The 12,687-nt window shown below is 35.7% G+C and overlaps 1 protein-coding gene across 1 annotated transcript; it reads right to left on the bottom strand.

Annotated features, from left to right (window-relative positions):
• Window positions 1-1,196: 1,196 nt before the first annotated feature.
• On the bottom strand, window positions 1,197-12,650 carry LOC148266631 (uncharacterized). Its single transcript, XM_088214691.1, has 8 exons — window positions 12,575-12,650; window positions 12,346-12,465; window positions 3,958-4,353; window positions 3,627-3,805; window positions 2,685-2,952; window positions 2,296-2,507; window positions 1,501-1,635; window positions 1,197-1,364 (listed from the first exon to the last, which is right to left on the bottom strand). Exons 1-8 carry the CDS (start codon window positions 12,648-12,650, stop codon window positions 1,197-1,199), a joined length of 1,554 nt encoding a protein of 517 aa, XP_088070817.1.
• Between the last annotated feature and the right edge of the window lie 37 nt (window positions 12,651-12,687).

The raw sequence follows: 12,687 nt of genomic DNA, 5'->3' as shown, positions 1-12,687 counted from the left end.
ATTTACCATTTTCATGTTTGAAATTCAAATTCACAATACCTCTTGTCTCCATCGTCTTCCGCATCACTGCAGTTCACTCAGTTGCCTTAATCGTCCCTTCCTTCTCCAGCTCTCTTTCCCATCCTGGGCCGACTCCTCATTTCCTCTCTTCTTGTCCCTTCCTTCTCCGGCTTCTCTCTCTCTCTCATCTTCTATAACCAGTCTCATCTTTTACCTTCTTTTTCTCCCTTTTTTCTTCTTTTCCTTTTTTTTTTCTTTTCTTCATCCTATTTATACCCCATATACTAATCATCCTAGTCGTCCATTCCATCTCACAATCTACACCAATCATATCTGTCCATTCCATCGCACAATCTGCACCGTTCCTTCTAACCCCTCTCCCTCTTCCATACATATATATATATATATATATCATTATTATTATTATTATTATTTATTTTTTTTACAATCGAAAAACCCAGTTATTACATTATTCTCCCCTTTAAAAGAAATTTGGTCTGTTAAATTTCATCATATTACCTCAAAGAGTTGCGAATAGTTACTTCGCATCTCGTCCTTCCGATCCCACATTACTTCCTCATTTGCGTGATGTTGCCATTGTATCTTCACCATAGGTATTATCCTACTTCTCAATTTCCTTTCTTGTCGCTCGAGGACCCAAATCGGTTCCTCTTCGTAGGTCAAATCTTTCTCCAATGGCTACGATTCGTATTGTATAATATGTTTTGGATCAGGGTGATATTTCCGTAGCATAGAAATCTGAAATACATCGTGAACCCCCTTATACTACGGAGGAAGTGCTATCCGGTATGCAACCATACCCACATTCTTGAGAATCTCAAAAGGCCCTATGAAGCATGAACTTAACTTTCATTTCTTTCCAAACCTTGACAAACCCTTCATTGGGGACACCTTCAAAAACACACAATCCCTTACTTCAAAGTTTAAATCCCTCATGCGATTGTCTGCATCCCTTTTGTCTATTTTAGGCAGCTTGTAAATTCCTCTGTATTACTGACACCTTAACCGTAGTTTCTTTCACTAGTTCTGGCCCCTATCAACTGTTTCTCTCCAACGTCCTCCCAACATACTGGTGACCTGCAAGGCCTACCGTAAAGAGTCTTATAAGGAGTCATCTCAATGCTAGTATGATGACTGTTATTATAAGCGAACTCCATCAAAGATAGCATATCCTCCTAATCTCCCCCTATGTCAATAACACATGCCTGCAATATGTCCTCCAATACTTGTATAGTTCTCTCCGTTTGCCCATCTGTTTGTGGATGAAAAGTTGTACTAAAACTCAACTTGGTACCCAATGCCTGTTGTAAACTTCTCCAAAATCTAGAGGTGAACTGGGGATCCTGATTTGAAACAATCGATACGGAAATATCATGTAATCTTACCACCTCCTTGATATATAACCTAGCCAACTGATCCACCGAATCTGTCACCCTCATTGCTAAAAAAATGGGAAATTTTAGTTAAATTGTCGATTACCACCCATATATTATCATGTTTCTTGTGATTCCTTGGCAACCCGGTCACAAAATCCATGGAGACATGCTCCCACTTCCACTCGGCTATTGGCAAAGGTTGCAACAAACCCCTAGGCCTATGATGTTCCACTTTCACCTGTTGACATATCAAGCACCTCTATACATATTTAGCCATATCTCTTTTCATACCCCTCCAACAAAAACTTTTTTGCAAGTCCTTGTACATCTTTCCATATTGCACTATCATTGGGAACACACATTTTGGTTTGAAATTTGAGTAACCCATCACTCTGTACACTAAATTCTTTCGTTGTCCCTGGCTCTACTCCCTTCCGGATTGTTTGTATCTCGGTATCTACCATCTGTCCCTCCCTAATTTTCTAGACTAAGGTAGGTTGAGCCCTTAAACTAGTTGTACATTTTCCACTACTTCCTTCTCGAATTTGTAACTGTTGCATGACTTTATGTGAATTTCACTCAAACACCATCAAATAGGCGAACACCCCAGTACTCTTCCGACTGAGGGCATCTGCCATAATATTTCCTCGTCCAGGATGATACTAATCCTACAATCAAAATCTTTCAACAAGTCTATCCATCTCTTCTATCGCATATTTAACTCCCGCTGAGTGAACATATATTGCAAACTCTTGTGATCTGTATAAATTTCAAAAGTCTCCCCATATAAGTAGTGTCGCCACAATTTTAGGGTATAGATTACTGCAACTAGTTCTAAGTTATGTGTCAGATAGTTCTTTTCATGTATCTTTAATTGTCGAGACCCATAAACTATTACTCTCCCTTGCTGCATTAACACACAACCCAGTCCGAAACGAGATACATCACTATACACCGCATAACCTCCTTCACCCGACGGAATGACCAATATCAGGGTAGTAGTAAGTCTGCATTTAAGTTCTTGGAAATTGCTTTCACATTTATCATCCCACTCGAACTTCACATTCTTTTTGGTCAATATAGTAAGGGGTACCGCAATACTCGAAAACCCTTGGACAAACCAGTGATAATACCCAGCTAGCCCCGAAAAGCTTCTGATTTATGATATAATATTCGGCCTTTCCCACTTTACCACTGCCTCTAACTTTGCTGGGTTTATAGATACCCCCTTTCTCGACACAATGTGACCTAAAAATGCTATTTGATCTAGCCATAACTCAAATTTACTGAATTTTGCATACAACTTGGCTCTTCGAAGTATCCCTAGGACTGCTACCAGATGCTCAGCATGTTCCACAAAATCCCTCAAATATATCAATATATCGTCTATGAAGACAATTGTATAACGGTCCAAAAGGGGTCTGAACACTCGATTCATCAAATTCATGAACACTATCGATGCATTCGTTAGTCCAAAGGGCATCATAATAAATTCATAATGTCCATACCTTATACGGAACACCGTCTTTGTAATGTCTTCTGCCCTAATCCTCAACTAATGATACCCAAAACGTAGATCTATTTTTGAAAATACATGTGCTCCCTGCAATTAATCAAAAAAATCGTCTATCCTTGGAAGAGGATATTTATTTTTTATCGTTACTTGGTTTAGATCTCGGTAATTAATACACATTCTCATAGTTCCATCTTTTTTCTTAACAAATAACATTGGGGGCCCCTATGGTGATACACTCGGTCGGATGAATTTCTTATCCAATAACTCCTGTAACTACCTACTTAGCTCTAGTAATTCTGATCTCGCCATCCGACATGGGACTTTAGAAATTGGTTGTGCGCCGAGCTGTAGTTCTATGGTGAACTCGACATCTCTATTTAGTAGTAATCCTGGAAGGTCATCAGGGAATACATCTAAAAAATCTCTCACTATCGGTATCTCTTAGAGGGTGAGTCTCTTATTCTCGTGCCCTATCAAAAGCACATACAAGATTTTTAACTCATACATTTATCAATTCAAGACTACTCTGTACAATACCTTAAAGTAAAAAATTTATTTATTTATTATCTTCCCCATATAGCAAAAGACTCTTCGTTAAGGATTCTAAATACCACTCTCTTATGGAAACAGTCTATATAAGCATACTGTACGGCAAACTAATCCATTCTTAGTATTACATCAAAGTCTTTGAGTTCTAGTAAAATTAAATCTACCTTTAGTCTCCTCCCCTCTATTTCTATTCCACACAAATTAAACATTACATCAGTACGGAAAGCGCCACTAGTTGGCGTGGATACCACAAGTACACGATCTAATACCATTGGTTTAGCTCCTATTTTAGATGTAAACATAGGTGATATAAATGAATGTGTGGCCCCAGGGTCAACTAATACTATAGCAGGAACATTTGAAATATAAAGTGTACCTTATATTACTTCTGGAGTCGTAACTACCTCCGGGGCTGTTATGGCAAATACCCGTCCCTGAACCATCGGTAGCAGCCCTGACTGCCACAAATGTATAGGTGATCTCCATAGTTCTTACCACATCGCACACAGCTTGTATTATTCGAAGGTATCTGGTGACTTGGAGTTAGATCTTGTACTGTTCTCTGTTTCTTTTCGATTTGGCCAGATGGGGGTGTTGGTCGTCTATAACTGAAAAATCCTTTATCATTCTCAAGATGTTCTTTATACAGTATCTCTACTAATTGCGCATTCTCCAATACAATCTGATAAATAGGTAACGCAAATATAGCTATTTGGTGATATAACTCTAGCCTCAATCCCTTCTCAAACCTCCTAGCTTTCTTCGATTTATTCATCATAACTTTGGGCGCAAACCGACTCAAGTCTATGAACCTCTCAACATATTCGACTACTGATAATCTCCCCTGCCTAAGTTCTGTGAATTCAATTTCTTTTCGTTGTCTGAGAAAATCTGAAAAATATTATGCATTGAAAGCTTCCAGGAATACCTCCCAAGTGATTAGGGAAATCAAAGCTCTTTTTTTCAATTTCCACCAATGTTCTACTGATCCTCTTAACATGAATGTGGCTAGTTGTACATTTTGTTCAGTTGTCACTATTATCACTTCAAATAATTTTTCCGTTTCTTTTATCTAGTCTTCTACTACCAATGGATCCGAGCCTCCATTGAAGGCCGGGGGATTAAGTCTTCGGTATTTTTCGATGTTGCTTGTATCCACTCCACCTTTATGAACCCCCTGTTGTGGAACAAATGTTATCTCAAACCGTAGTTCTCTCTCTCTCGAATCATCGTTGCTAGGCTCTCAACCACTCTGCATAGACGGTTAAAGTCCTCTTGATATGCCCCTGTTTGTCCTACATGTTGTGCCGATGGAATGAAAGAGGGTCTTGGTTGTGAGGGGGGAGGCACTGCTTGGTACGGGGGCGGCCCTTGAAACACAGAGAGGGGCACCTGGTGGAATGCAAGTGCTCGTTGTGGGGCTTCCAGTGGGTCCTGTGCACCCAGGCGAATTCCCAACGGGGTCGGCCTCAACCGTTCTTCGTCATTTTTTTTCGTCTACCTGCAAGATAGCAACACACATTAGTATTTCTCCTTATTTGCTCTGATACCAACTGTAATACTTCGATTTTTTTTACTTCAGCAGCATTACCACAACCCTGTTAGCATACATAACACAACATATATTATCCCACAAATAAATTTGATCATACACATAAAATGTTCAAATCAAATCATTCAAATTTTTAAAGTTTCTCCATTGTATATCTATCTTTACAGTAGCTTATGAATTCACAATTTCTCATTTCAATATGAGTTACTTGCTACTAGTTATATAATTACTCAGTTTCACTAATCATACTCCTTGCTCCGTCTCCTCTACCGGCTAAATTTAGAAGCACGCAGTTCTGGTCCAGTTTTCGGTACTACTTCATCTGTAAGTGATAGATAATGAGTATACACAAACTCAGTAAAGTAAATTTAAATCATAAACATAGCATGAAAATCCAGTTAAATTTCTAATCTCCTAGTTTCCCCCTTCTATTAGTCACACTATCTTTTCTACTCACACTCTCCTCCTCTTACTCCCCTACCCCTACCATAATTACCTTATCTCCTCGATGAAAAATTATCAACTCTCCCATGTGGAGTCACCACATTAAACCACCTCAACATTTCCAACGTACCTGTCCCCTTGACCCTGACTTGGCCACTCACCCACACTGTTATCCCAGATAAAACCCCCCAGCCGTCACCAATATCAACGACCCTTTTTCCTCACCACTCGACCCCCAACTAGCCACCCACTCACACCGTTACCGTTTCCTTCCATCACTAATATTGGTGACTCAACTCGCCCCCAATTTTCGTCAATCCTCGACCTTAAATTGGCCACACACTCACACCATTATCCTATTAGCAACCCCTTAACCGTCACCAACATCGGCGACCCCATTTATCTCTAGTACCAAACAACCACCAATAGCCAACATCAACATATTTATCCACCCAAACAGACCATCAGTGGAGTTATATAATTTCCACAATCACAGTCAAACACCATACATGCATACATATTCAACAAACATGGAGAGCAGCTCATACAAGCATTCATATTCAACAAGCACACAAGCTAGCTCATATTAATATCCACATGCATGTACAATCAATCGAATTCTTACGCATACTCATCAACCCTATCCTATAACATACACACACATACTTCCTCTCACTAATATCCCTCTATCTTAACTCCCTTAATTATCCCTCTCGGACTGTACACACACACCCTTCCTGTCACGGTGTAACTCTCATTCTTATCTCCCTCAAGAGTCCCTCTCGGACTACTCTATCTCACTGGTATCTCTCTCTCTCTCATCTCTCGCAAAGACCAGTCTCAGACCACTCCCTTTCCACTGATATCGCTTTATTTCACCTCCCTCACGTACTACTTTCGAACTTCTCCCTCTCATTGGTATCTCTCTCTCTCTCATCTCTCGCAAAGACCAGTCTCAGACCACTCCCTTTCCATTGATATCGCTTTATTTCACCTCCCTCACGTACTACTTTCGAACTTCTCCCTCTCATTGGTATCTCTCTCTCTCTCTCTCTCATCTCTCCTAATGGTCCATCTTAACCACTCCTACATTCACAATCCTCTGCACTAATCCACATCCTAACCTCAGAGGCCTCCCAATATCCTCTCTCTTTGGCAACAAGTATTCACTTGCACGTTTCCATATTTCCTACCCCAATTCCTACGTTAATCAGACTTCTTCTCCCTCTGTTGACACTCAGATACATATATATATATGTATATACACCGAAGTTTAGAATTATCCAGTTTCCTCTTTCGTACTCCCATTCGTACCTCCTGTACTGTTTCACCACACTTTTGCCTATCCGTTCTTCCCCTCCCTATTCATTCCTCTACTGACTCTCTACAAGTCCTTCCCCTTCTACAGCTCCTCTCCGTTGATCCTCTCCCTCCCGGCTAGAATTCAATCCACTGGTATACATATCCAGATAACAAGTTTAACTACAATTTACCATTGTGAAAAAAAAAGAAACAGTTTTTTTTAACAGAAACGACAATGTTAATACAAATAAAAAATAATTAATATATTTTATAAAAAAATTATATATTTTATTAATTATATAGTACATAAACATTATTAATAATATAATCCTTTAAAAAATACATTTTTCCTAATAAAACATACAATATACTCATAATTTACGAACTCCTATTTTCATAAAAGAAAAAAGAGAATGGGACACTTAATATAGTCAATATTCAAAATCAAAGATGCATATATATATATATATATGTATATAAATGATTAGATAAGGAATACCAATTTTAAAAATAAAAAAAAAGGAAAACATTAATAACGTGATATGCGGAGTGTAAATGATTATTATTTTATATTTAATTTGAGGATATTTTCACATTAAATCTTGGCGAGTATATGAGTGGAAAAAAGCAGGGTTGGCAACTTGAGTAATGTGGGGTTGGTTCCCTTTGAAGCAGTGTGCACTGGGGGGACCATTTTTTACGGTCTAAGGCATTTTGGTTTTGGTTTGGATGTTGAACTGTGGATCAATTCTCAATAAAGAAGGATAAATTATATATGTATATATATATATATATATATATTATAAAAAAAACAATATACATTAAATACCCAACTGACAACCTTCAAAAAATTATTTTGTATAATTGAGATATATTGATTTCATGTCACATTTTTTATTTTGATAACTAATAAAAATGTAATATTAAATTAATGTATACCCATTGTATAAAAAATATATATATTTCTAAAATAACTAATAAAATAATAAATCGCATTATTTTCTTCCAACTTAAAATTTTAAATTATGGATCATAATTAATCATTTTGTTATAATATATATAAATGCCAAACAATGACATCAAATAAATATTATATGTAAGTCCAAACTTTCAAGTTTTCAGTAAAAGTTTTAATCACATAGTGCAACTTACTATATATTAGAGTTTAATGGTTTCATTTGCCCATTAGCCAAATAAACTCAGTTTAAAATTTTTTATGAAGTTCTATTCATACTTGTACACCTTTTGAATTAACTCAATGGGACTGTTATGGCTGATTACAAGCAATGTACATAAGTTTATCTAATGCATTAAAAATCAATGCCTCTAAATACATAACCTCATTCTTCACTTTTGTTGAAACTTAAATTTTTTTTTCTTTGAAAGTCAAAAGTCATTCATAATGATAATTGTAACAACCTGGAACTTAAAAAAAATAAATTATAAATTGAATGCGAAAACGAAATAATAAATTTAAGGTTTACATTCTTTATACAATAACTTAGAATACCTAATAGGACAACGGGACTGACCCATCTAAAAGAATAAATGAAAAATCAAAGAAATAAATGAAAAATAAACAACTGAGCATCCTATTTGCAACCCTCTTGTGGATCGGGATCTGGATGTTAGTTCTCTTGATATGAAATAGTTAATAAAAGAGTGAGTTACACTAACCCAATAAGAATATCACACTACTCACTGATACAGAAATGAATGTTGGTAAAAATAAAAAAATAATAATTAATGGAGCTATTAATTTAAGTAAATTTATTTATCATAAATAAAATCATTTATTACCAATTCTCGATACCATGTCCAGTATGAGTGCCAAAATACCAATTCTCGATACTCCGTCTGGTATGAGGCAACATTTACGGCAAAGTTTTCCATGTACTTGATCTGTCCACCATCAAATTATTGATATTTCTACTCCATAAGAAAATAGAGTATATTAAGAGTAAACATTGCACCCCTTCAATGTGCTCAAGCCTTTGCTATTTTAAGTTAATTTTCCCAATATTGTTCAAGAAAATGTCATTTTATCTACTATACATCTTGTCAACCAAACATCTATACCTCTTCTTAAAAGAAAAATACCTTTGAGATGTTCTCTCACAAACAACTCATATATAATTTTTGAGTTTTTGAATTTTTATCTTTTGCCTCAACACAACATTATTGTCCTTCAAATTTTGATGTAAGAGCCCAAAAATGTCTCTTATGAGGCATGGTCGAAAGGGATATTAGCTTTATGATATTTCAACTAGTAGAACTTTTGTCTCGCATGATGTTTTGTTCAATGAGAATGTTTTTCCCTTATTATCTTTCGTTGTCCATTTTTCTCATGTTTTTCCTCACAATCAAAACTAACAACGTATGATGATGAATCCCTAATACATCTTTTTCTTCACACTCAAATGATAAACTATGTTAATAAGAACCTTTATTTCAAGAAGTTTTTCTCCAAATTTTATCACTGAAGCTACCTCATATATCCACTCCCATAAAATAATATTTCACCAACCATCCATTTCACATATCAATACTTTCTGACCACATCTCAAGAACCATTAATTTCTTCTTCACTATTTTGGTATATACAAAAAAACTTAATTATCATCGTGAGTATCATGTTGGCATTTCTCTTCTTTCAAGGAATAATTTATCATCTAACTCGACAATGGTTAAGGTAATAAGTATTACCTATCCCTTGTTCAATGTACTTTCTTAGAAGTTATCACCCTAAATATTATACTTTCACCATTTCTCTTTCAGCCAAAAAAGAGGTAACATCTTTTGAACAATCATTTCATGATCTCAAATGGTGTCTCATTATCCCATAATAACTTGTAACACTCAAGACTAATGAAACATGGTCTCTTTAGACACTTTTTTTAAGGAACAACCAATTAGATGCTAATTGAGATATAAGATCAAGTTTAAACTTAATAATGATATCAAACTTATAAGGATAGGTTGGTAGCCAAAGAATACAACCAAATTGAAGGGTTAGACTATAGTGAGACATTTGCTCCAATTGAAAGACTTTAACAATTTACCTCCTATTTGTTGTGGTTTTCATCCTATATTAATAGTTTTGTCAACTAGATGTCAATAATTCTTTCTTGGATGGAGATATTGATGAGGATGTCTACATGTCTTTACCTTTTTGTTTTAGATGAAAGGGAGAGACATGAGTTTGCAAGCTTCACGAATCATTATATGGTTTTAAATAAGTGTTTCGCCAGTTGTTTATTAAGCTCTCGATTGCCCTTAAAATAAGTTACTTGAAGTAATCAAAGACTGGCAATTCCTTGTTTTTGGGTTCCAAAATGATAAATTCAATATCTTTCTTACTTATACAGATGATATCATCATAGCAAGAAACAATCTACAAGGCATTGCAGATACAAAGTCATTTTTAAGAGATATGTTCAAATTAAAGGACCTAAGGTAATTGAATATTTCTTAAGAATAGAGTTGCATAATCTAATAAATGCATTGTTTTATCACAACAAAATATGCCCCTTGAGAGATCTTTAAGAATTTCAAAATTTTAGGCCTCTAACAGCTACTTTCTTCTCCATCCTTTAAATATACATTTTTCACATTATTTTAGAGGAGAAGAGAGAACTTTGAATATGATTTTTAAGAGATTCTTAAAAAAAAAACTTATATCTTAAATCTATCTTCATCTTTTTAATCTTTTAGTATGCTTCTATCGATGTCATCCCATTCTCCCTAAATTAATGGGACCAAAATCAGCATATATATACTTTTAAAAATCAAGTCATTGGGTCGGAGTAATCTTACCTATGTATATAGACAACATGATAGTTTGTTGAGAAATAGTTCATAGAAAATAAAGAAAAAAATAATTTAATAAATTTTTTTAATATGAATGATATTTAAATAATAAGATAATTCAATTAAAAGGTAATTTTACAAAAATATATCATCTCCGCATGTAGAATTGAGATTCTCAATATACACATAAAGAAATACCAATTTCTAACTTTACAAAATTAAAATGTGAATTAGAATTCTAATGAACCAAATGGACCATTCAAATTCTAACATCAAGCTCTTCCAATTCAAAAATGTGTGTGTGATATACACCATTTGGTTCATCAGAAAACCAAAAGAAAAAAAAATGGAGCAAGAGAAACAAGGATTTATATCAAATAACAAGGGAATGTGTGTATTTTGGGTCATGTGTCCTCCCCATGGTGGGTAATGGGTGTTTGGAATATGGGAAATAGGTTATAATATAAAAGGAAAAGTGACAAATGGGAAGTGACAAAGTGATTGCAATCTGTAGGATATGTTTGGGAGTAGATGCCCACTTGCCCCACAACAGATGATGGGAAACATTGCACGTATTCATGATACAAACACAGCCAACCCAGCTCCAGTGTCTGGTTTAAGAGGTTCCACAGGCATGCCCCATGCACTATCATGCCCATGTTGGCTTGCACCATAGCAATTGCTATAAATGCCATTCACTTAGCCTTTTCTACTTGTCTTTGCATCAACTATACTAACAAATGACTGTCTAGGCATGAGCTTGTAGTAATTTTCCAGCATTACCATACCACCAGTTTGGTCCTATCTTAAATCCTCCTTGTAAGTGAAAAAAGTGGAAAGTAGAAAAGACGGATTTTACTTCTAAAGAAGCTTTGATTTAAACCCAAAACTTTAATGATGAGGATTAATAGAATTATGAAGAGATTGCTTGTCTTTTCAGAAAATGCCTTCATTAGTAGTGCTGCTCATGTCAATTATAATTACTAAGAGTGAGTGAAGGCTCCTAGGTATGTTTTTGAAACACTCATAAAAGCCCCCAGACAGAAAGGGTCATCATTATTGAAAAAATCAACAGGCATGCACATATATGATAAATTTAATCACCAAGGCATCAAGTATTGAATGAAATGGGAAAGAACTCTTCGTCGAACTGAGCAGCGGCAAGATGGGAAATTTTAAGGCTGAGAGATGAAGTCAGACTCTAAGAGCTGAAACAAGAACACATGAGACTTGAGGCTTCCCGGGATTCCATAAGAAGATGGAAAAATAGTAAATACTTGAATAACAGCAGAAGACGGGAGCTAGAAAGCAATTTTTTATTTTATTGACAAATTGACAAGTGAGTGAAATGGAAAATGTACATGCTGTTTACAATGAACTTGAGACGTAAGAGCTATTTCCTATAATGTACTCGATCTTGCTCTCAGTTTTTAAAAAAAACATTTCAAGTTTCATTAATACACTGTTCATGCTTTTAATCTCAAAAAAGAAAAAAAAAACGATTTCAAGCACTTTCAAGATTTTAAACCACCATGTTCATAATCATCATGTATTGGAACAACGAAGCAGAAACTCTCATAAATTGACAAAGAACGAACATTTCAAACTAAAATAACAAAAATGAAAAATTATTTCCATTATCACAATATTGCGGAACCGATCTTGATAAAAGGCGTTTACCAACCAAGTCTTCCGTGCACTCACTTTACCAACCAACCCTTTAGTCCCAGATCACTGAGCCCTCACTTTATGGCCTTCCGTGCACTGTCAAAAACTTCTTCTGCCCTGATATTCCCTGGTTCCACTGACAAAGAGCTCATTGGTGATGAACGCTAATCTTCCAGATGCAAGTCCTGGTTGCTGCGCAGAGTTTGTTCCTGCTGAATGCAAAGGATCTGGGAGAATTTGAAGGGAGAAAAAGAAGCCTCAGGAGAGTTTTAGAGAGATGGCTGTTAGTGACTTCACATGCATGATACATGAGCTAAAGGTTCATCTTATCTTGACCTCTTAACCTAGACTCATCTTCAAAACACAGAAATATCACCTTGTTACAAACTGGTAAAAGCCGACCATGGACCATTCATGTATTAAACAGAAACATGAAGGCAAGATGAAAA

Source organism: Carica papaya, chromosome 3 (assembly GCF_054855325.1).
Source record: "Carica papaya isolate Zhongbai chromosome 3, ASM5485532v1, whole genome shotgun sequence".
NCBI lineage: Eukaryota > Viridiplantae > Streptophyta > Magnoliopsida > Brassicales > Caricaceae > Carica > Carica papaya.
The sequence above is the reverse complement of the archived record's forward strand: the minus strand, read 5'-3'. Positions and strand labels throughout refer to the sequence as shown.